Consider the following 25,336-nt stretch of genomic DNA (forward strand, 5'->3'; position numbering starts at 1 on the left):
GACTTCATCAAGATCAAAAGCTTCTGCACAGCAAAGGAAACAGTCAAAAAAACAAAGAGGCAACCCATGGAATGGGAGAAGATATTTGCAAATGACAGTACAGACAAAAGGTTGATATCTAGGATCTATAAAGAACTCCTGAAACTCAACACACACAAAACAGAAAATCGTATCAAAAAATGGGCAGAAGATATGAACAGACACTTCTCCAATGAAGACATACAAATGACTATCAGACACATGAAAAAATGTTCATCATCACTAGCCATCAGGGAGATTCAAATTAAAACCACATTGAGATACCACCTTACACCAGTTAGAATGGCCAAAATTAGCAAGACAGGAAACAACATGTGTTGGAGAGGGTGTGGAGAAAGGGGAACCCTCTTACACTGTTGGTGGGAATGCAAGTTGGTGCAGCCACTTTGGAGAACAGTGTGGAGATTCCTCAAGAAATTAAAAATAGAGCTTCCCTATGACCCTGCAATTGCACTACTGGGTATTTACCCCAAAGATACAGATGGAGTGAAAAGAAGGGCCATCTGTACCCCAATGTTTATAGCAGCAATGGCCACGGTCGCCAAACTGTGGAAAGAACCAAGATACCCCTCAACGGATGAATGGATAAGGAAGATGTGGTCCATATACACTATGGAGTATTATGCCTCCATCAGAAAGGATGAACACCCAACGTTTGTAGCAACATGGACGGGACTGGAAGAGATTATGCTGAGTGAAATAAGTCAAGCAGAGAGAGTCAATTATCATATGGTTTCACTTATTTGTGGAGCATAACAAATAGCATGGAGGACAAGGGGAGATGGAGAGGAGAAGGGAGTTGAGGGAAACTGGAAGGGGAGGTGAACCATGAGAGACTATGGACTCTGAAAAACAACCTGAGGGTTTTGAAGGGGCAAGGGGTGGGAGGTTGGGGGATCCAGGTGGTGGGTATTGTAGAGGGCACGGATTGCATGGAGCACTGGGTGTGGTACAAAAATAATGAATACTGTTACACTGAAAAAATAAAAAATTAAAAAAAAAAGAAATGTAAAAGGCTAATTTAAGAAGACAAATAAAAAAAATAAATTAATTAAAAAAAAAGAATTAGAAAATGCCAAAAGCATTGAATTATCTAGCCTCATACATGTTTATGAATAATTACCAAAGTATTTATGCAATGTAGCAATGTTTTTCACATATAATGACTTTATATAAACTTTATACAACTCATTGACTAACTTATGACATATCCATTGCAGCTCACCAATTCTAAGCATGTCCAGACTAATATTAACATCTTTAGAATTATTCTAATGTTATCTGTATAAGCTCATATAAAAGATCTCTGTCAAAAATTCAAATGTCTTTAAATATACATAGCATCTACCTGAGTGCTTAGAACATTTATCAGTTAATGTTTATAAATTTTTATAAACATTATTTACATCCAAATAACTAAGAAAATGTTTGTTTGATGAATAAATACATATTTATATATCTGTTAAAATGCATATTGCTTACTCGATGTGCTACAACGGCTCCTTTCTCTCCATTATATGTGAATATGTAATTAGTCCCATAATAAATATCTCCTATGAAATTTCCAAGAAAGCTCTTAATTCAAATGTGCCACAGTCACTTTTCAGAGTTCAGTAACCTTCCTTCCGTTTTGTTTTTAAATACCAAAGATAAAACTTATAGCTTGGCCACAAAGTGCTGGAGCAAATGTACCTTGGCTGCCCAATACATATTTATTGATCTGGTTGATGAAGGTGGCTCCTTGTGAAGAAGGCCTTCTCTTCAGTAATAAAGCTACCATATTTATTTATGTATGCATTTATAAGATTTGCAAAACTGAATAATAAACTCACAAACCTTACAAAGATGAGAGTTTACGACAGGTTTCTCAGCACTGCTGACATTTTAGGCTGAATAAGTCTTTGTTGGGGAGCAGGGGAGGGGGGGTCATTCTGTGAGGCACAGAATGACAGAATAATGCAGCCTCCCAGGCCTACCAGGCCTCCACCCACCAGTTGCTGCTCCTTCCCTGCTCCCTTCCTGACTACAACCACCAAAATGTCTCCAGCCATCGCCAAATGTTCCCTGTGAGGCAAAATGACCCCTGGGTGAGAAACACCACTTAGGGGCAAAGAAAGACATTTTTCCTTCCTAAATGAATGACTAGTTGTTGAGAATGATGGTATCGAAAATAGCTAGTCTTGGTCTCTATACTCTATAGCATCTTCCCTGACCTAATCACATACAAACTTGAAGAAACATTCCTCTATTTGTGAAACTTGTCCCCACGCAAAATTTCCATCTCTCATGGCAATACCAGGCCCACTTCTTGGGAATGTGACCCACCCAGGGAGCCAGACTTGGTTTAATGCTCTGTTGTTGCCATCCTGAAATTCTTAATAATTTTTTACCAGTGGATTCTGCATTTTCATTTTGCACTGGACCCCACCAATTATGTAGCCAGTCCTGCAATGACCATCATATCAATGTGATTGGGACACACCAATGAATTCTAAGTTCTGCCATGCCAGCAAAAGGTTTTAAGACCCCCTTGTGCTCAACAAAAAAATCAAGTTGGAACTTTAAAACAAAATGAACTAGTCCATATCAGGAATTTGGGTTAGCACTGTAAATAAAAATCAAAGTTTGGAATCCAATAGATCTGAATTTAAATCTCATCTCCTCTGCTGTACTAGCTTTGGGAGCTTGGACAAGTTGTTTGATTCCTCTGAGATCTAATTTTCTCAGTTATAAAGCGATGTCAGAGGCAACCCGCAGTCACAGGGCTGACCCGAAGAATAAATGAGATGATGTACATAAAACAATTAGCACTGGACCTGGCACCCAGTCAGTGCTCAACAAACACAGCTCCATAACGATGATGCAGCTGCCCAAATCCATCCTGGATTGGGATGAGAGAATCAAACTCAACCTCAAGAGCACCATCGGACAGTTTTGGAAGGAAGATTTACAGAGTTCAAAGAATTAGTCCCCTACGTTGACTCATACTTACCCAATATTTTCCAATCACCATTGACTCAAAAAGGGATCAGCTCTAACTTCTAAAAAAATGCTCTCAGGTGCTTGAAACCTGGCCCTGAATGTACATGCCCAGGTCCGAATGTCCAGAGAAACACAGCCGAAGGGGACGGCGTGTGCTCGCCCGCTGAGCTCCGCCCGAAGTCGATGGTGCAAGCCTGTGTGTTAATCCATTTCATACATTAAAGATGTAAATTTTATTCTTCGAGCTGAAAGCCAGGTGATTAATTCTCATAGCATAGTGATCAATTGGTGCAGATGCTCCACCTGTATTAATGTTTGTTTTTGTGCGCATTAGTCGCAGGAGCACACCAATAACACAGGTGTCTGACACAGAGCTGCGCGACATTCCCTCTAGCCGGGAAACATCGAGAGCCGTAGTTAGGTTGCACGTAGCACTGCCAATTTTTTCAATTAGACCCATTATTGATTTGATGAAAAAGCAAATTAAACATACCATGGTGGTATGTAAATCGGTTAGAGAGAGCAGAAGGTTCTGGTACAAAGCTTCAAAGGCGTGAGCTGTATGGTTTTCATCAGCTGCAGCTCATAGGGGTTCCTGGCAAGTGCTACCGTGCACGGGGTTCCTTGAGCGACACGGGCTGGCTGGCGCAACCACCACCTGGAAAGACCGGAGCCGCATTTAAAAAACCCACCGCAGCTTTACAGAAAGGAGAGGAAGGCTGGGAATCTACGAATTGAGAGAGGATAGGGTGACCGAGGTGCGGAAGCAGCATAAAATTGTTTTCATAAGGTGACGGTGCATTTGGCCTGCCCACGTGCCCGGTGTGCAGAGGCGGCCAGCAGGCACACGTGCGATGTGTTGAGGAGGCTGAGTGTGCTGATGCGAAGCTCTTCTGACCGCCGCCTCAAGCCACTGGGTGTTTGCAGTGTCTAACTTTGAAGCCTATTGTTTTTATTTTATTTTATTTTTTTTAAACAAAATCTAAGCCAACTTCTGTATTACAATTTCTTAAAATCTGAAAGAATGTTCTTCATTTTTCAATGAATGATGTTCCCCCGTCCTGCTAACAAATGGGGCAGAGGTATTGAAAATGGGGCTGTTGAACCTACACTATTGGTTTCACCAGGAGAAGGAAGCTAAGGCTTAACTAAAACATCTAAACACCGCTAATCTAAATCTGTCTTCACCAGATTTTTACACAGAAGGCCTTCAAGGCTTCAGGAAACCTTCTCTGATTCCTCACGTTGGAGTGGAGTTAACTGCTTCTTTGTTTTTATTCCCCAACAGACTGTGACTGTACCTATATGGTTTGCTTTTATATCCCTCCCCCTAGCAGAGTGATTAGGTTAGGGTAAAATACCCAACACTTTTAAAACAAGTAAGTAATGTTGTCAAAAATTTGACTTTAGGGGGCGCCTGGGTGGCTCAGTGGGTTAAAGCCTCTGCCTTCGGCTCAGGTCTTGATCCCAGGGTCCTGGGATCGAGCCCAGCATCGGGCTCTCTGCTCAGCAGGGAGCCTGCTTCCCCCTCTCTCTCTGCCTGCCTCTCTGCCTGCTTGTGATCTCTGTCAAATAAATAAATTTAAAAAAAAATTTGACTTTAGGGCACCTCGGTGGTTCAGCTGGTTAAGCATCCTTCTTGGGCTCAGGTCATAATCCCAGGGTCTTGGGACCCCAATGGGTCCCTGCTCAGTGGGGGGCTTGCTTCTCCCTTTCCCCTTGCTCCTTCCCTCTGCTCATGCTCTCACTTTCTCTGTCAAATAAATGAATAAAATCTTAAAAAAAAAAAGAAATATAACTTTATCAATTTTAAATAATGGATTTTATTAAACAAACTCTGGAGTTTGCTTTTCTCACTGCAAATAAGAGACTCTAGTGAGCCAAAGGGTTGGCTTTGCCAAATCTTAAGCTCTAAGCTTTAACTATAAAGAGTATGATAAATCTGTCAAGACAAAATGGAATCAGTCAATGATGACCGGAAGTGCCACCAAAATAAAGCGGCAGGTGCACTGAGGTCATGTAAATACGTTCTTCACATCCTACTTAGCAACTTACACTGGAGAAGGCAAGCAACCTTTGCCGAGAAGAAAGCAAAAGAACAAAAGTGATGTCAGTCACTAGGTGAGGCTAAGGTAAAAAACAAAAATCAAAGGAAGAAGTATTGCAAATTTTAAATATCATCAGATCAACAATTTAAAAGAGCTCTTTGTACTAGAATTCAGAAAAAAAGAAACAGACAAGAGGCGTTATTGGAAAAGGATAGAAAAGGACGAATATTGACGATACTGAGATGAACGGAGCCAAGAGAGGTGGGGAGGATCCTCCACTTGTGAGAAGTCAGCGCCTATGAATGAATGAATGAATAGGTGAGTGAATGAATGAATGAACAGGCAGTCATCACCGTTCATCAGAAGATACTGAGTTGCCAAGCGTAATTTGGGAAAAGGCATTTAGATCAGTGACTCCAGCCAAACAATTTCATTTCTCATCTTCTGAATTATAACATTTTTTTTAATCTGTCAACATTTCAGCATTGTGCCAAAAATTAACACTCACTCTCTTCCTTGGCCGAATCAGGGCACTGCGAATGTGCACAACCTCACAGAGGATGGCTTAAACGAAAAGAATACATTGCCCAAACAGAGAAGCTCTAAAAGCATAAAACTCAGAAAAGGGAAAAGTTTTTGCTCCCTTCCCACCCCGAGAGAGACTTTTCTGTCAAAATAGATGAAGACGGGATAGAGCCTCAGAAGAGTTCTGGGGTGTTTTTGTTTTTCTTTATTTTTACGTTTGTGAGTTCATTTTCTTTTTAATAGAAAATCCAGGAGATTGGAGCTGGCACTGCCAGGGGTTTCTGACGGGAGAGAGCATATGTCTCCTGGCATCTGACTGCAACAGCCGCGTGGAAGTCAGTTCAAGTCCTTACATCAAAGTTTGCTTGCCATTGTAGGGACGTTGTTAGAAGTTGAAAAAAAGCGATGTCCATTTGAAGCTCGTCTGTGAACTTTGCATGAACTGCTAGGAATAATGTAGTGTGATGACAAGCCAGTTATACCTTCCACTAAATTTGCTGTCTGGAATGAACTGAAATAGTGTTTGGTTTGTGTAATTACGTCCATCTATCTTTATATTCCAGCGGCATATCGCAAATTGAAAATACTAAAAATTGACTGTTGGTTCTGATATTTAATGATTGCCAAAGACAAGACGATGATTTATTGGTTACTTACCGATGTGACACATTTGCATCTTATTAGACGGAGATTACTATTCCTTAAAATGCGGACGAGGCCTGATCATGTCTGATGGATTGATTTGATTTGCAAATGTAATCAAACTAATAAGAGGGAAAAAATGAGCAATAATGCCTTGTTTTTCAACTGGCAATCACTCCCCTGCCAACAAGGCTGATATCCCTGACTAAGCAGCCTTTACACAGTCTTCCTGTCGCCTCAAATAAACAAAGGGATGCGAAGAGCTTGATAAGAGGATAACAAGCCAAGTGTGGATGCAACATGGAGCCCACACCTCTGTATCGTGCTGCCGCAGACGAGAACAAAAGTTAACGGCAGGAGATGCAACACGACCTCAATCATCCTGAGCAAAGCTCCGGCCCAAAATCAGCTCCATACTCCCAGATGATGTCAAGGGAGATGAAGAACCCTTTCTCAAAGCAAAAACACGGCCACCCTCCCTAACGCAGCAGGCAGGCCTCTTTCCGTAAAGACACTCCACTCCTGAGGTAGTTTAGCCATTTAAAATCTAAATGTGTTCGGAACACCACCACCTACATAGTTTGAAAACCGTAGTAGAATCCTTTCAGGCAGCTGCTGGCCCTCAGAGTCGTCCACAGGATACCACTGATGCAGAACCCAGGGACAGAGAGCTGTGGAGGGGAAGACACTGAAATACAGGGCCAGGAGGCATGGCTGCCATCTGGCTTAGATCACTCTCAAAACATTTCTTCAGGACTCTTGAGCATGTGTGACAGAAAAATGAAAACCATGATCCTGAATGAGTTGCAAAGCAATACTCTTGAAAGAAAAATCCAAAAGGGAAAAAAAAAATTCAAAAGAGGTTTTGATAGGAGATCAACTCTGCCTCATGGTCATATAAGAACGACAAAGACAGACTCCCAAGACTCCCAACTATGGTATCCGCCCGATCAGCAGGCAAGGAGGCCTCCCACATATACGGTTTTGTTCAGTGCACATGTGAATAGGTATTAGCCTGTTATAAAAATATATTACACACAGTATTTTTGTTGGGGAACTGAATACTACAAAGAGTTCAGGGAAAAGTTGAACTGAATTTACAGAGCTTATTACCACATTCGGATATCCCAAATATTATCATAGTTGATATTCTGAAGATAACTATCACCCATTCTCAGCCCATATAAAATTTATTCAACCATACAGTCACATTATGGTCAGATTCAAATTAAATAATAAATAATTCTATTCTAAATATGTCAAAGTGCCTTGGAAGTTCGTGTTAAAGTTTCATGGCGATGACAGAGATGCTCAAACCTGAAACCCTCACTGAGTGTAACAGGTCAGATAACTACCCACGTGAATGAGCACCTGTGGATTATGCACAAGTGAATTTTAACCCAACGTTATACACTGATCTGTCAGAGATGTTGTTTTCAAAGATAGCATCAGTATTTATAGAGAAGTATATTCAAAGATGCTTTATAAAGAAGGCCCACCTATGTATTCATGTTATTTTATCCTTATACTATCGAGATACTTAGTTGTGCACTAAGATCCTCCACTGAGCAACCTTGAGCCACTCTGGCCTGTGGGACATGTTTTCCCTCCTCCAGCTTCGGTTAGGGATTTTTTTCTACTGTATCCGCCTGGGTGGTATAGAAGTATTACCAGCCATACCTATACATAACATTTTCACAGCTAATCTATCTTCGAGAAATGTATGTCCAAATAAATACACGTAAATGTATTACATTATGTAATATAATGTGGTATAATGTAGAAGAGACATAAGTCAACATGATAACTGCTAATACTTAATATTCTGTATAAAGATGCAGACTTTTTTCTAAAAACTGGTAGTAACAATGACAGATATCAGTAATGCCCAACTGGGAATTAAAAGACTGAGTTTTAAACCCAACTCTGTCACTGACTAGCTTTGTTACTCTGGGTAACTCATTCAGTTTTCCTGGTCATAAGTGTCCTTATCCAAGAGTGAATTTGTAAGTAAAGGCATTTAACACTCACTGAACACTTATAATTGTATAATCCTTTTAGGATTAGGCACTTTACAAATATTAACCCACAGAATTGCCTAGCAACCTATAAAGTTGGCCTTATTACTCCATCTTATGCACTCCATCTCTTGCATCTTATGCAAAACACCCAGAGTTCGTGGTACGCAGCAAAATCAGAATTTGAATCATGGTCTCCAACCCCAAAGATGGCACACAGCCCACTACAGTCTAGTAAATGAAATGCAATTAAAACGCAAAGTTCGACCAAATGATCTCTAAGGTCCACTCTGGTACTGTCATCCCGTAATTAATTTTGGGGGGAAAGAGGTCTCTCTTCAATATTATTCAATATTATGATTTTTTTAAAAAGTGTGTCACAAAGATTCCTCCTGGCATGTTCCTGAATAAACAAGCGTATTTTTAAAACCCTGGGTAAAGTCTATCATGAAACCATTTACTTCAAAAAAACAGCCACTCACAGAAATAAATCTGGAGTGTTACCAATAATCGCTCCGTGTTTTTCCACAAAAGGCTAATCTGAGTAACATACGGAGGCCAAACAACCTTCGGGAATGTACTCCTCTCTCAGGTGTGTGGATCTGTGTTGAAGGTACCCTACCACTGGGCTCTGCCGTGACACAGAAAACCACAAGAATAAGTACAGATGGACCTTTTTTTTTCTTTTTTCCATAAAGTGCTGACCACATCGGGAGGAGCCAGTCTTTCCATGATCTCCCAGCTGCTCCTTCTCCCGGTCTCCCTCCTCAGCCGAGGCCACCATGTGCCCGAGCACAAACGTGCTGACTGGCTGAGGGGCCCAGCACTTCAGGTAATTAATCCTTTCCTAATGTAGGTTAAGCAGGTGTGAAGCCTCCTTCACACAGAGAGGAGGGAGCCGCTCTTCGGAGACACCCCTGGAGTGATAGTGTTTATTAATTGGGCTCCGATGACTCTGAAACCAGACGTGCTAGGGTGCTGACCTGGACATCCAGTCACCCACTCGCTTCGTCTGAATCCATCTGAAGAAACTGGTCCTTTCCCCTTCTTGAGCTCATATTAACAATTTGCAGTCAGGGCTTAATGCCCATTTCTGGCAACAAAAATATGATTTCTGTACTGGAAGCAAAATTTTGTGATTCATAGAGACTGGCAAAATTTTGGGATTAATTAAGTTGACTACGATTCTCAGAATTACCAAGGGGTGATATTTATCCACTATATCCTCCTCTTTAACTAAATAACATGTACTAGCACTTTTTAATTCATATACTAATACTGCCCTGCACCATAAGACATCCACATATGAAATGTAAGCTAACATTCCTTTTACGTGGACTTTGTGTATTTTATACATCATTCCTGACTCTCGCTGGAGGGAAGAAATAACTTGGCAAAAATAAATAAAAAATAAAAGTTGTGGATTGCTTCAGAGAAAAAAAAAAGTAGTGTTTTTTTCTGGGAAAAAGAAAACTTTTCTTAAGAAAAATATCAAGGTTGGGACGCCTGGGTGGCTCAGTTGGTTAAGCAGCTGCCTTCGGCTCAGGTCATGATCCCAGCGGCCTGGGATCGAGTCCCACATCGGGCTCCTTGCTTGGCGGGGAGCCTGCTTCTCCCTCTGCCTCTGCCTGTGCTCGCTCTCTCTCCCTCTCTCTCTGACAAATAAATAAAATCTTTAAAAAAAAAAAAAAAGAAAAGAAAAATATCAAGGTATTTAGAAACAAATGGAGGTGGTTTCTGTTGATCATACAGCATAAACTTCTTAGCAATTTTGGCCAGTTAAAGTGATTTTGGCAGGTTAGATAGGTTCTTCTAATTGGATTCTTCTAATTACGTAAGAGTCATTTATGATGCTTGGAAGTGGGCTAAACTGGGGAGGAAGGAACTTGATTTTAGGGAAATCACATGTCTACGGACAGATCAGCGACACTGTTAAGGCATCTGATGTTTAAAATGCCACTGATATGAAGAGCTGGGGTCACTCTGGTTTTATTTAAAATAAATTAAACCTCAGAGTGCCTGGATGGCTCAGTCAGTTAAGCATCTGACTCTTAATTTCGGTTCAGGTCATGATCTCGGGGTTCTGGGATGGAGCCCCAAGCGCTGGGCCCTCTGGTCTGTGGGGAGTTTGCTGGTCTCCTTCTCTCTGCCCCCCACTCCACCTCTCTCTCTCTTTCTCAAATAAACATTAAAAAAAATTAGACTTATTGAAAATGAAAGGAAAGATAATAATAACAGAGAGTTAAAGGGAGGGCCCCTTGACTATGTGGACCCCAACTTCAATTAATAAGGAATAGTCACAATGAACAGGAAAGAGGTCAATGAGCACTGGATTCCAGCCATAGATTTCACTCTCCCCTTCCCCTTTCTCTGCTCTGATAATCCCTCCACAGAATGGAGGCAACAGTCTATTAGATCGCAGTATCAAAAAAATATTCCCTGAAATGCCTCACACCTTCCATTCCTCCCCAAGTGCCCCTGGTGAGTTCAGTGCAACTTCCCTTCATTTGCTTCATCCACATGCCAGCTCTGCTTCCTTTTACCCATCAAAACCACACTTGGTATCTTGAACCTGATGGTTCCTTACTCACTGAACCTTGGTCTGACAAGGCAGGAGGCTGGCTTAGTCACATAAAAGAACACAGGCAAGGCTGACATTCTTGGGAAAAAGGCATACAGAAGTGCAAAGCTGCATGGCTTTTCTCTACTGAGATTGTGATCCAAAATTTTTTCAAATTCTCCTTATGGTGATGAAGTATTTTTTTTTACAACACACACACACACACACACACAAAACTACAAAGTACTAGCACTTTCGAGTTCACTATTGTATTTTGTATTGGATTATTCTTGAATATTTCTTTTCCAAGGTAATTAGGTTACCTCCTCACTTTCATAAACTAATTTTGATACAGACGATCCTGGATTACATAGCTATTTTTATCTACAAAATATAATGTCTTGTATCAGAAACTCTCGAGTTCAGCTGAGTAATACTTACACCCTCTTTCAAAAAGAAAACTCAGCAGTTAAATTTTTTGAAGACATCACTTCTCTCCGTGTTTAAAAAGTGCTTTTAAATTACTCTGCATTCTATAGAAAACTGCTTCTCTGATGCTTGAATTCTCCAGCTGCCACACAATTTATATCTCTTTCTTCTGCTCTTTGTTTTTCAGCCATTTTCCCTGAATGTCAAAGTCAATTTAGTGCATTTCACTTTGCTGAATAAATCAGAGGCGAAATCCTTGCTAAAAGTGAAAATTTGATTTGCTAAAAGGAGCTTAGGGCAACTATTAATCAATATATCCAGAGTGTCAAAGCCAAGGCCAGGATAGACATGCATTCATTTGGAGATTGGCTGAGGCAGATAAAGGGGGATGCAGGGGAAAATGCGCAACCGGCCCCCAGAAGGCAGGCGGGGTTAGGGTTGGAGGGAGGGTCAAAAGGGGGGAAAGAGAGAAACAAAACATGTTGGTGTCATGTTCTGCTCTTCTCCCTCAAATTCTTGTTGTAAAGGTAGAAAAAGATATTTTGATTAAGCATTTAAGCATATATGAATTATACTAATTATAGCAGCTCTCATATACCAATTTCCTCCCAATACACAAAAGTCTTTCTTAACTCATCAAGTAGCCTTGAGAAGAATCTACAAGTCAGAAGTAACAGCTCCATGATCAGAATTCCAGAACAGAAAGAGTTGGGCCAAGTCTACAGGATGTCAATATTTTGATAATCTTCAGAGAGATTACAAGTTATTTCAGGTTTCTGAAAGATCGTGACATAGAGTTAACCAAATGACTGTACTCATCCTATCACCTCATCCTTCAAAAGAGTTTGACAATTACTGAGAACTTGCCTGAAAGTGGGATCCTATTTTAGGACATAGTACATACAGAAATCTTTAATGCTCAGAAATTTAACACTGTTGTTTTCAAAAGTACACAGAGTAATCTTTCTCTATGGAAGTTCATTCAGGGTTCTGATTTTAGTCTTTTCAAAGTGCAGTTTTAATCACATCACTGAGTTAAAAATGTTAATTGCTTCTATTGCCTTCAGTATAAAATGCTGTTTCCTTTGCAAGAAACTCAAAAGGTTTTTCATGATGGGATCCTCGGCCATGGATCTCCTCCCATGCCGCTCTGTCCATGCTTACATGTGACTCTGGGTGAGAGCACCATCAACAGCCCACATCATGGAGTTCAAGCTGTCCATTCATCTCACCGAATCACCCACTACACTGGGAGGGTCGACAAAGCAGATGCTGTGCTGTATTCATACTCGTGTGAGTATCCTTTGTGCACAATGCCTGGCACAGAGCTGACTAAATGCCAGAAGGAAGGAAGGAAGGAAGGCAGGCAGGCAAGTGGGAGGGAAGGGAGGAGGGAGGGAGGAAGAAATGGATTCAAGGTCAAGCGGTGGAGCTCACGCTGTGATATCTGGTGTGGTTCAAAGTCACCTGATGCACTTCTGCTCTGATTTACCTATAACTCTCAATCAAATTCAATGGCCAGTGAGTCCAAACACAGGAAGGGAGGGGGAGCATCCGATTTTAGCAATTAATCATTTAGGGAATTTCCCACTACTCCAATGAGTAGTTAAGCGGTGATTGCCTTGTTTCATTAAAATCTGTGATCAGCCATATGTAGGGTACACTATCGGTCAAACACGTTGATTTTCTTGGACTGAAAAAAAGTGTCACACGTTTCCATTTTTATTCATCCTCCTTTCCTTGAATCTTGCATTTTGTATATGTATAGACAAAATTGAAAGGCCAAATATGTTCCATTCATCTAAACTCGTGATGAGAGGTAGGCAGGTAATCTGGAATGAATGACACAGAGCATAGGGGAAGGAGATGAGGACAGGGAAGAAGGACATAATAAAACTACTGCCAAAAAGCCACTTAAGTTAACTATTCTGGGGGTCCAAGTAACATGAATACTGTCAAACATGAGAGTCAAACTTTCTGACTCTCAAGTTTGCTCATATATAAAGTGGGGATAATAAGAATAAAACCTACCCAGAAAGTGGCAACACAATTGTTGTGGGCATCCAATAAATGTTTGTGAAAGTGCTTCATAAACAATAAATAACCATACAGATATTAGTTCTTTTTGTACTGAAGGCTTAGTCTCATTAAAATGAGATTATCACATATATATGCAAACACACATGCATATGTATTTATTTGGACAGAGATATGTGATTCAGGGTAGAGGTCATATCATGTATGTATCTTTAATATTTCCCATGGCACCAAGCGTAGAGTTGGGTACATGACACCTACTGGAACACTTAAACCAGATTCGATGATCACTATGATCACTATGAAATTACAATTCCTTTGTGATTAGAGGTATACAACAGCATGGCTATGTACGGGGGGACATCTAGTCCTGGAGCCCAAGGCATGCCAGAATAGAGAGGATGTGAGCAGGGAATCCAGCATGGTTACAGATTGGGCATTAGGTCACAAATCATGGGACTCAGTGGTGACAGTCAATCTCCAGAAGCATCTTTAACAAGATTAGGATTGTCTCTTGACCCAGATCCCTGTCTAGGAAAACTGGCAACTTCTTGCCAATCTCTCTCTCTCTCTCTATATATATATATATTTACTTCTAGCATGGGTAGCTGCAGAAAACGAAGGACCTCTGGTGAGCTTTCAGTTATTTTTTTCATAACATACTTTTTGGCTTTTCCCCATCACAGCTGTGACTTCAGAGACTGATAAATAGTTACTTCAGGTTTGGCCAAGAAGGATGAACTAGCTTATTTAGGTGCTAATGATCCTGCCCACCTAAGACAAATGATGACCATATCCATACACAGATCCTTTTGACCCCCTGAGCCACCCAGGTGCCCCCATACACAGATCCTTTTGGGTAAATAGCTTCCCTTCTACCTTTGCAATATAACCAATGTTTACGGTGAATATTTTTTGAAATGGATTTTATTAGCACTGACTTTTTGGATCACTTGGTTTTAATTGCAATAAAATGACAATCGATGTGCAGTATCTTAGGAACTAAGATGAACACTGATATTTTACATTTAGATCATGCTTTATAATTTGTAAATTAATTATACATATGTGTTTAATTTGCATGTGTATTCTTTCCCTCATTTGATTTTCACAATATAACTAATGGCTAGAGCAATTAAGTAACTTAAAAAAATTATCCCACCACAGCTTAGGCTGTCTGATTTTACTTTCAGGTTCATTCCACCCTTGGAAACCACAACGATAGGTGCACAGGTCTACACCTACCAGGTACAAGAAATAGAACTTCCAAATATTTGGTAACTGAACAGAATTATAATTTAAATAGTATTATTAAGTGCCAAGGCTTTGCGTCTAAAATTTATATTTTCTCCACTTAACTAAAAGACTCAACCACTTCATACTTCCAAAATCATTAAGTCACATACACAAAAGAAAAATTAGTCCTGATAAAAGAGGCAGTAATCACTTCAATTCATTCACAGCAAAGTAGAAATTACAACTACATGTAAATTCAGTTCTGGGGGGTTGCCTGGGTGGCTCAGTTGGTTAAGCATCTGTCTTCGGCTCAGGTCATGATCTCAGGGTCCTGGGATCGAGTCCCACATTGGACTCCCTGCTCAGCGGGGAACCTACTTCTCCCTCTGCCTCTACCTGCTGCTCCTCCTGCTTGTGGTCTCTATCCCTCTATCAAATAAATAAGTAAAATATTTTAAAAGTAAATAAAAATAAATAAATTCAGTTCTGGGATGGGGTAGAGAGTGGAGCCTCAGGGCCAATTAGTAGTTTGGGGCTATGCATATTTTAATCAACTAATCAATAAAATATTTACCAAGTACCAGTGATAGAAAGCTCAAAATGAGTCTTAGTTGCTACTTATAGAACTCTCCCCTAGTCAACCATGCCCTTGATCCACACATCAAACCATAATCACACACATATACACATGGAAACATACTTTTATGTTATAAATGGAAACATCTTATGGTAATTATTTCCAGCACATTTGTTTGTGTGACTTTTTGCACATATCGCCAGCACCATTAAGTGATGGTTTAACATAAGGAATGGGCATTTTAAAAACCTCCACAGCTTTGGTTGGGGATGATATGATCTTAAAAACTGGTCTCTATATAAAGTGCATCAGAACAAAAGAACAATCGATAAACAGCATAATTAGCAACAGATGTTCAAAATACCCTTGGGTATTCACCCACAAAATTTATATTCTAATGCAGAAAGAGTTTATACGTGTTCTTTAAAGATTTCTGCCACTTCTTGAAAAGTCCCAATACTTCTGTTGAGAAAAATTTAAAAAATCCAATTCAATGAACAACTTTTGATACGTTCTTCCAACTGCATGTTTTTACCAAAAAATGCTTCAGTGTAAATGAAAAATACTGGTTTCTATACTTTAGATTTCTGTTTCCCACATGAATAAACTACACATAAAGACGGTTCTATCACACTATCTTCCTAGTGTGGTTTTCCTTTAGAGCTTAATAGATCCTGCCTACACTGAGGATGAATAAAAATTGTAGAGTTTTTTTTTTTTCTGTTTTGATATCATTCCAGAAGCTGCCATTTTATAAATGTGACTAAGGGGGCCCAAACTGACACAGAGGCCTCCGCTTTAGCCAGCAAGGGTTTAATTTGTCGTGTTAAAAAGAAACAAGCCTGCCTGAAAATTGGCCATCTCTGATAAAGGAAAAAAAATTTTCTAAAATACATTCATTCATTCATTCACTTAATTGTTCAAATACCCTTCTATTCTTTTAAAAGTAAACTGTCAGATGAGACCCATTATCTATTTAAGCCACTTATATAGGTCAGCTAATATGGGTGATGCTTTTTTAAGCACCGTCTGACTCAGCACATTTCTGCATTTTGCTAACAAAGTAACAGTCCATAATAATATTTTAATCAATGCCAAAGAACAATAATAGATCTGACTGCGGGGCTGATAATCGTCTTATCACACCCCGTGAAACCTAGCTCTAATATTTGAGGGAGCCTCCATTACTGGGCAGCCCATTCTGAAAAAGGCCAACAATGGGAGAGAATGAAGTGGAGTGTGCAGTAACTCCGTATCTACATAAAAGAGATTAGAGGCGACAGCATTCCATTTTACAGCTCAATCATATTGTGTTAGCATGCGCTTATCCGAGCGCGGACGAAATTGAAAGAGAAATAAAAAAGAGTCAGGCAGATAGGAACCAGAAAAGCGAGGCATGAGCAATTTCCAAGGATATAAAAGGATGCTAATGGCGGGGCCCTGTCATTCTTAAAAAGGGCTATTAGGGCACCATCATCTGTTCTTGTGCCCTTATGCTCTTCCAACTAAAGTCAAGCATTTTCTAAAGCCCTTGTGATCTTTTTTCTTCTATAGATAAAGTATGGTCATGTTTCCTAAGAACACACTTTTCCATTTATGTGATTTATTAAAGTAAGTCAACTAATTCGATTTACTGATAAAAAAAAAACCACGCCATATGTATTTTCCTTCAATATTTTCTTTTGTTGAATTCTGCACTTTCTTATGTAGCAAAAGCAAGGATAGAAGAATCCCTTCCTAGCAGTGCAGAGAGGCTACGGATCTTGTCTGAGATGTTAAACTTAATTTTTGAACTCTGTGTGTGTGTGTGTGTGTGTGTGTGTGTGTGTGTGTCTGTGTGTGTGATGACACAAACTGAGAACAGCATAGAGAGAGCAAAGGCTTTACATTTTAGTACTAAAGAAAGATTTCACTTTAATTTTAATAGAAGCTTTACACAAAGAGTTTTGAAGTTAAGACAAAGACGGGTGAAATTTCAGTTCTGACTTGACTTTAATTCAGGCTCTGACCCCAGTTATGAGCACTGGGTCATGTTATCAAGAACATGATTTTACTTCTATCAAGGCAGAAATGTGACCTTAATCTTTATACTCTCTTTGTCTCCCGCCCCCCCCAGCCCCCCATCCTATGCTCCAAATCGCTGCTGCACCCAACCTCCCCAAAGCCCAGGTATACCAGCACTCTTGACATCAGAGGACCCTCTTCGTCTACCTCAAAACAGGGTATGGCACGCTTATTATTTAACAATTTAAAAGAATTCCAGCTAATTCTTGTTTGGCTAGTCCTTTTCTGAAAAGCCAAGCCACTCCTTCTAATCATTTAAACACCCTGAGGGTATCTCGAACACCAGAGCGGTGAATCATCACTCCACAGTGACCTCCTCTGGCATTTGCTGTGGAGAGAGAATCACGTCAGTCTCCACCAATTCTAAGCCTCAGCTTAAGACTGAACACATAATCGTACAGTAATTGTTTCCACCACTGGAAATGCTGTTACTCATAGTTATTTAAAGTTACTGTCTTCACAAAAGTCACCAGAGCCCCTTTACTGTGACAGGTTCCTTTGTGAGCTGACATTTCTACTTAGACGCACAACTGGACCCACAAATTTATCATGGACGTTTCCTTACCAGAGAGCGTGGTAAGGAGTTGTTGACTATCATTGGTCATTATTACGGGACTGTCTGAGCAAAATTAAAATACTGGCTTAACAGGTCTCTTAATTCAGGGAGAACATGCACAGAGCTTCCTAAAATAATGGAGGGTTTCCAGTCATAGCGACACAGTGTCTCATGCTGTTGTTATCAGTAATACCAACACTACCATCACTCTTACTCTGAAGCGCTTCTTTCAAATGCAGCCCATTGAGCAGTATCCTGATTCTACTCTAGGAAACAGTGTGGCTTTGAAGACGTCAGACACATTTGTGAATTGGTGCAGGGGACTTTACCTCTTATGCCTCAAATGTCCCTGTCTTTGAATTAAAGATAATAGGACTGGATTCCTGGATTAAAACAGGAGTTCTCGGTCGGGGAAGATGGGCAGAGTTCCGCCCACCAGAGGACACATGTCCATATCTGAAGACATTTTTGTTTGTCACAACTCAAGGGTGGTAGTGATAGAAACCCAGGACGCTGCTTGCTGACCATCCTACCAGGAACAGGACAGTCCCCACAACAAAGGATGAATGGATCCGGTATCAGTAGTGTCAAGGCTGAGAAACCCTGAGTTAGAATAAGGATATTTTTTGTCCTTTTTACTTTTTTATTTTTAAGAAAGGGAAGGGAGGGAAAGAGAGAAAGAGGAGGAGAAAGGAGAGCGAGGGAGAGGGGAAGAGAGAATCTTAAGCACGCTCCTCACCCAGCAGAGAGCCCAATGCAAGGCTCATTCTCACAACCCCCAGATCATGACCTGAGCCAAAATCAGGAGCTGGATGCTTAACCAACCGACTGAACCACCCAGGCACCCCAGACTAATGAATGACATTTTAAATATGTGAGTATAGAGGTGCCTAGTTGGCTCAGTCAGTAGAGGGTACAACTCTTGATCTCAGCATTGTTGGTTTGAGCCCCACACTGGGTGTAAAAATTACCTACAAATAAAATCCTTTTTAAAAAATTAAAAAAAAATAAAATATGTGAGTATGTACGTGCATGTGTGTACATGTCTATATACATAAAGTAATGAAATATATAAATACAAATGATATATATTGACTATCTAAAGAAGTGTGGATACTTCAACAAATACTAATTTTCTTCTGCTCTAAAACCTTCAGGCAACTCTTCATCTAGGTAAGTTTTCATACGTTATTTAAGCAAATTCTGACAGTTCCCACCGCCACAATTCCCAAATGTCTTAACATCGTTTAGCATATCCTTTCTTTTTTCCCTTTTTTAGAAGTCACATAGATATGATTACAATCGAAATGTGATATCAACTATCCACATGATGAAATTCACATCCTTCTCGTACATGTAGTAACCCTCGTTAAGTATCTTCTAAAGAACACACTCAAGCTCACCTCTTTAACTAGTTTTGACTTAATTTGGGGTGCTTTATTAGCAAACGGTGTAAGACAAAGTAGCTGGTATAATACAGAGTGATGTTTAAATTAGTTTACAATTTGCTTGGCCTCATCTAGAACTGCACCGAACAAAGCCATTCAGAAATGTCAGCTGTGTTCCTAACCACTGTAACAAATTGTCGTCTGAACGCGGCACACCTAATGACTTCAAATTAGCTTCACTGCGATATCGCCTGACAGTTCGTTACGACTGTTAGCAACATAGCTGGCGTATCATGACCAAGAAATTGGTTTCAATGTGGGCTGGGAAAGGGACTTCCATCAATTTGATTAAAGAAATTACTGTAGCATTCAAAGCATAAAGACAAACTAGTTTAAGGAGACAGAAGGAAGTTAACCGTACAGAAAAACACCGCTCATCATTCAAAAACTTGTTTACCAACTACTTGAAGATCGAAGTTCAAACAAACACAAATAATTCAGGCAGATTGCCAACATTGCCAACTCTTGAGACCAGGTAGGTTTACTGATGTTATTGGCATGGGCCGAGAAAGAAAAGTAATGGGGTACTTTAAAATACTACGTTTAAGTTACTGTATGAGAAAGTTTATGATGTCCATTTAATATTGATTTTTACAACTTGTGTATAAATTCATGGTGAATATCTAATTGTCAACCAAAGCTGTGCTGGCAAATAGAAGGAGCAAGGCGGTGTGAACAGCCACCATGAAAACACGTGAGGGAGTCTTAAAAGGAAAAAAAGGTATGTTAGATGTGTGCTGACAAAGACATTTTTTAAAGTGAAAAGAAAAAAGAGAAGTATTTCCTTAAGAGAAAGCTCAGAATTTTAAGAGGGAGAAAGACACATTTTTTTTTTTTTAAAGTTATATTCTCTTTACCTTATGTTGGCAATAGTACCACTGTCTATGAAAAACAAAAACAGAAAAACAGAGTTCAAGGTGGTACAGATAGAGAAAGGCTTATGGTTCCGGGAAGGTTAAGCAAAGCTCAAAATGAAGTATGATTAAAAACACACGTGAAGGTTAAAAAAACATAGCAATGAGAAATTTTTAGATTTGCTTAAATATACATATTAGGGAATTATTGCAACCTTTTCTGTTTCATTTTTATTTATTTATTTTTCTTTTCAGAAAATGTACCTGGAATGTGCTTCGCCCATCCAATGATAACCACCAATTCCCGGTCGGCCAAGTCGCACAGGGTGGTGAGAGCTTTGATGTCACTGTCAGGGACAGTAGGGTCAGGCATGGCATAGATCTTCTCCGGTTCAGCCACCAACAAATGTGAGACAATCTTGTTATCTGCAGGATCAGACCAGAGCACTACAAGATCACTAGTAGCACTATCCCGCTTTCCCAAACCCTAAAGTCTGCTGCGTTTTGACAAATAATTCCAATTGCCTACAACAAACCCCAGATACTCTGTTTCTGGTTCGATATATGCAGAGTAAACAGTGTTCAGGAAAACTCAGAGGAAGAAAGAAGCCACCGCAGTTGTAAGAGAATGCATTCCTTTCTTCTTCTCTGCTCTACCTGCCTTTGCTGGAATGAAGCATCTGTCCTGTAATGAAATTTTTTATAGCAAACAGATAAGAGAAGTTAGATGCTTTCTGGGTTTGCTCTTTGATTCTTAAGTGGGATTTGGGGAAGCAGATTCAATAGTATACAACATGTTTAAACTAAAAATCCACAGTCAACCACTGAAATATAGAACATACTGCAGAAAGCAAAGAACTACCAACGCCCATAGTCATAATGGGCACGAAAGTCATTAATTGTCTTAATTCCTTCAAAGAAGAGCAAAGGTCAGAGCCCTTCTGCCTGGGTGAATTACTGACTATATAACTCTATCTCTGTGGGATGCATTAAATAGGAATTTCTCTCCTTTCTCTCCCTCCCCTTACACTCAGCCAATCCTTCAAATATAGCCAATATCTGTTTCCAGGAAAACACTCCTACCTAAATGTTACCATATTTTCTCTTTGGAGTGTCTAATTCTTTAAACCTTTATTTTCATCTTTTGTCTTTAGCTCATTCTCTGGTTCAGATTTATCTGTCTGAAATTTGTGATATATGTTTTTAAAACCCTTCATAAAATAAACACTAGAGACAAATGGAAAGCATCACATCAGATGTGTTTTATTGCTTAGGGGCATGTGAGAGTTTATGAAAGGGTTGTAAAGCCTTGCTAACGGAATGATTTTTCTTGTTGGCCCTATTCTCAATTTCTATGTGTAGCTTTAGATTTTATACTTTCTTCTAAGTGAAGAGATACAAATGTGTATGGATAAACCCAAATATTTCAATGTTCTGTGTACTATTACTCTAGCAAACCAGGGCATTAAATGGGACTTTTGTGAGCAAAGCCAGTTCTCTTTACATTTACTAGATAATTTTCCTTTCATTCTAAGTTTTTAACTTTTTCAACCCAAAACAAAAAAACTGCACATAGCATTTCTTTTAGTCTTCTTTAACAAAATGACAAGGAGATTATCCAAGCTATAATTAGCCATTTTTCTGACATTTTAATACTTTATTACTATGGCTGCTATATGAATTACATTTATTGCAAATAATCAACAGATAACCATTCATTGACTGTAATATTCAATTATCACCAAATTGAAAATGCAGATTTGGGAGGAAATACTCCCAAACATCATATTTTGTAGGGAAAAAATAAAATTAAATACAGATTCTTTTTTTTTTTTTTAATTTGTAGGATCTGTGAAGAATGGCATTTGTTTCTTATATATGCTATGGAAACAACACCCTGTATTTTTAGTTACGCTTGGAAAAGTTTCAACTTTCATCGCTCTGACAATGCAACAAAACCTGTCAGCACCCGCGAGTTTGTCAGGATTAGACGAAATGCAATATTTAATAAAGGGCACACAAATGTGCCCAAAGGAAATCTTGATTCTGGATCTTTTTGTCCTGGGAAGATGGTTACCTGTTTGACCCAAATCAATGGATACTTGACCGGAAGGGTCAGAGAAATTTGGTGGAAGCTAAGAAATTCCCATCATTCAGAAAACAGAATAGCCGACAGGACGGTTTCTAGGTAAATCTTATTTAATGTTTCCCTAATTAGAATCAATAGAACCCAATTTCCATTCTTGGGCTTTTGTAGTACACAAACAATCGGTCAGGGCCCAGAAATCTCCCTCAGCCACTTTCTCAGCAAAGCCCAGGCACAGCCTCTTGACACTTATCTGACAGGATCTGAAAATTAAGTTTTATAAATGTTTGTTACAAAAACACACTAATTGGATGGACTAAGGAAAATTAACACAGAGGCCTTGAGATAATGAGTAATGATTTATTAGGAGGCCTCTTTATCTCAGACAAATGGAGCTCACTGAAATTGCTATAATCTTCTGGAAGGTACTTGACGAGCCACTTCCCAATTTCTCAGGTTTACGCCGAAAACCACAGATGTCCCTCCATCAAATGGACGCGCAAACCGGGCCAGGGATCATTTTTCTCTCAGGAGAGGAAATTATCAATGGTTTCAGTCAATGCTCATGTAAAATGAATGAGATATAGGCAGTGTGTATGATACTGAGTCTAGGAAAACTAACCTCTAATGAAATTAAGCATTAGTGTTTATTGCGTTTTATTGTATTATCAGAAAGTTTTTTATTATAATGTGCAAAATCTGCTTAATGCAGTCCTAGATTGTATTTGCAGAATGCCAAACAGCTTATGCAAGCTGAGGAGAGGATGCCAGATTGGACAATTGAAGGTATAATCAACATAATGTTTTTTGGAAAGGCGAAAGGAAACTATGCCATATGTTCACTTAAGCTTTAATTTTATGTAAAACTGGTTGTTTTTCCTTTGACATAGCTAAAATGTCCTTTCATTTACAGTTCAGGGTCTGTTTTATTTATTTAACAGATCCCCATATGCTCACATGTATGATGCACAGCAGCGACCCCTCCTGGAGAGTCGGAATTAGAAGCGGACGCCTTCTCTTCCTTTGAAAGCAGATCAACCATTGCCTGTGTCTCTTCTACAAGCGCTAAGATGCACCCTCCTCTGGTAGGTGCTGGTTGTGTCCTCTGAGGCCAGGAGAGCTAAACGCGGGAACTGATTCCATCAAGCACTTCTCAGTGCCTCGTACAAACTCTGTGCATAAATATCCTGAAAGGCTAGTTCTGTTGCAGTAGAACAACGAACTGACTTTTCAGAAAATGGGATGCAGTTATTGCCTCAATCTACATTCCAACTCTTTCTAGTTCATGACAAAGAGAATGGGGCTTGAGTTTTAGTAATGTAACCATCATCCTTTCCAACTGCAATCTGGCATTATAAAACCACGGACTCTTTAAAAACAATTCATGATGCCCATAAGGGCATCTGAGATAGAACCATCAACCTATGCTTGTTACCAGCAGGGCCTCTTCTTATTTTAATCTATTGCTAGCTAGTGTGTTAACCTTCTATAGCGTCAAATTAATGAGGCTCCTAATGTATTTTCATTGGGAGGTTGAGCAGTCAAACTCATTTAGTTAGTGAAAACTACAAAAATCACTTTCTTGTGAAATCTGAAACTAACAGCTCCAATGAACTAATGATTACAGTATGATCCATTTTATGTACCTCTGGAAATAAAGATAACCAGCAAATGTAAAATTCGCATTATATAAGCTGTGCCTTAATAGGCTTGTGCTTCTACAAAATGACTTGGTGAAAAAGGGTAAGGGAGAGAAAACCCATAGGAAAAAAAAAAAAAAAAAGATAATTAGCCGAGTAGCTGTTGCTCCTCAAAGGCAATCCTTGGGAACAGAGCCATGGCCCCCCAACAAAGACAAGTCTCCTTGGAGTCAGTAGGGATGGGCATGCCAAGACCGATACACATAGAGCCAACTGGGAGGATTCCGTGTGTTGGAAAGCCAGACATGTCTGCTGTACTTACATGGCTTTTTGGCTGGCTGAACCAGCTGAGGGTTCAGGTAGGGGCTGTTCTCCGCATCTATTCTGCGCTTGTACTTCTGCCGACCTCCACGTACTCTGTCAAGACGCACCCCTGTGGGCAAAGACAGGCACTGGCTTACTGCTGAGGTAGCCATCTTTGAGACCAGTCAAATACATACAGTATCACCGATCAGTGCTATGGAGACAGACAGTAGAACACAGAATGGTCCAGAGGTATTGGAGGAATGTTTAATAACAAAAGAAAGTGGTGGCTAAAACACAATGGCCAGGGGTTGGCAAGCATATCTGTAGAGCATGACAAACCTGAAACACATTTCATGCAAGGCCATCAAAATCACATTTACACACCAAAGGAAAGGCACATTTCCATGGGCGTTAACGCAAAGAAATTTTTCCTTGGTACTAGCCTCGTTTCTCAAAATAAAGACAATGGCTATCTGTATCCTCTTTACCAGTTACCCATGAAAGCTCACCGTGTAAAAGTGATCCAGCCCTCCCCAGTCTACCACGGGGTTCACTATGGAACGGAGTTGAACTGAAAGCACCTTCGTGCTCTGGAAAGCCGGAATTATACTCTGCAAGATGAGAGGTGAGGACTGCTCCCTATTATCATGTCAACATGTCTCAGAGGAGAATGTTATTTACATTTTGGTGCACATGTGTATCTTCTTCCAAATGACAGAAAACTGGGAGTAAGTTTGGACTGGACACGGGACAGAAAGAGGAGCTTCCTGAAAGATTCAGAAGGCTAGGATGTTGAAGGAGGGCTGTGTCCGTGAGACAGAGCTAAGGGTGAAGCCAGAAAAGGAGGTAGACAGGGAGTTACTAAAACTTCTTCCTAAAGAGTGGTGGATTGGGTCAAGATACAGCAGGTTTTTGCTCACATGGGATTTAAAAGATTGAGGAAAGAGGCAAAATGGAAAGAAAGAAATAAAAATAAATGTTTCATGGATACTGGGGAGTGGTAAGAAGAGCTCGTTAATAACTTGGTTTCCAGTCTGTCACGGTGAAGTTCAGGCCAGGACCATACAAACCCTCACCTAATACAGAGCTTACTTTGGGAGTAAGAGCAAGACAAACTCACTCTGTGGTATTACCTTAACTGACAAAACGGTATAACATTATCCCTTAATAAATTCAACCAAGAAGTTCATTGTACATGGAGTTTCCCAAAATGTTTAGAAAACAGATTTGGTCCCACAGCATCATCAGTATTATTATTTTACTGAAAGGGCTCTCAGACCCTTTAAAAT

General features: G+C 39.9%; 1 protein-coding gene across 3 annotated transcripts in view; it reads right to left on the minus strand.

The window, feature by feature from the left end:
* The window catches only part of LOC111151066 (estrogen related receptor gamma), a 229,146-nt gene that overhangs the window by 41,864 nt on the left and 161,946 nt on the right, over positions 1-25,336 (minus strand). For 2 of the 3 annotated variants that reach the window (XM_022508802.1, XM_022508804.1), the window contains 2 exons: positions 24,064-24,174; positions 20,280-20,441 (listed from right to left, as the gene is read on the minus strand). In XM_022508802.1, the coding sequence (XP_022364510.1) occupies positions 20,280-20,441; positions 24,064-24,174 (273 nt within the window). Of the gene's footprint in view, positions 1-20,279; positions 20,463-24,063; positions 24,175-25,336 lie in introns of all 3 variants that reach the window. The other variant, XM_022508801.1, reaches the window with a different exon arrangement.

This window comes from Enhydra lutris, unplaced genomic scaffold, assembly GCF_002288905.1.
Source record: "Enhydra lutris kenyoni isolate GAN:26980312 unplaced genomic scaffold, ASM228890v2 scaffoldscaffold25, whole genome shotgun sequence".
NCBI lineage: Eukaryota > Metazoa > Chordata > Mammalia > Carnivora > Mustelidae > Enhydra > Enhydra lutris.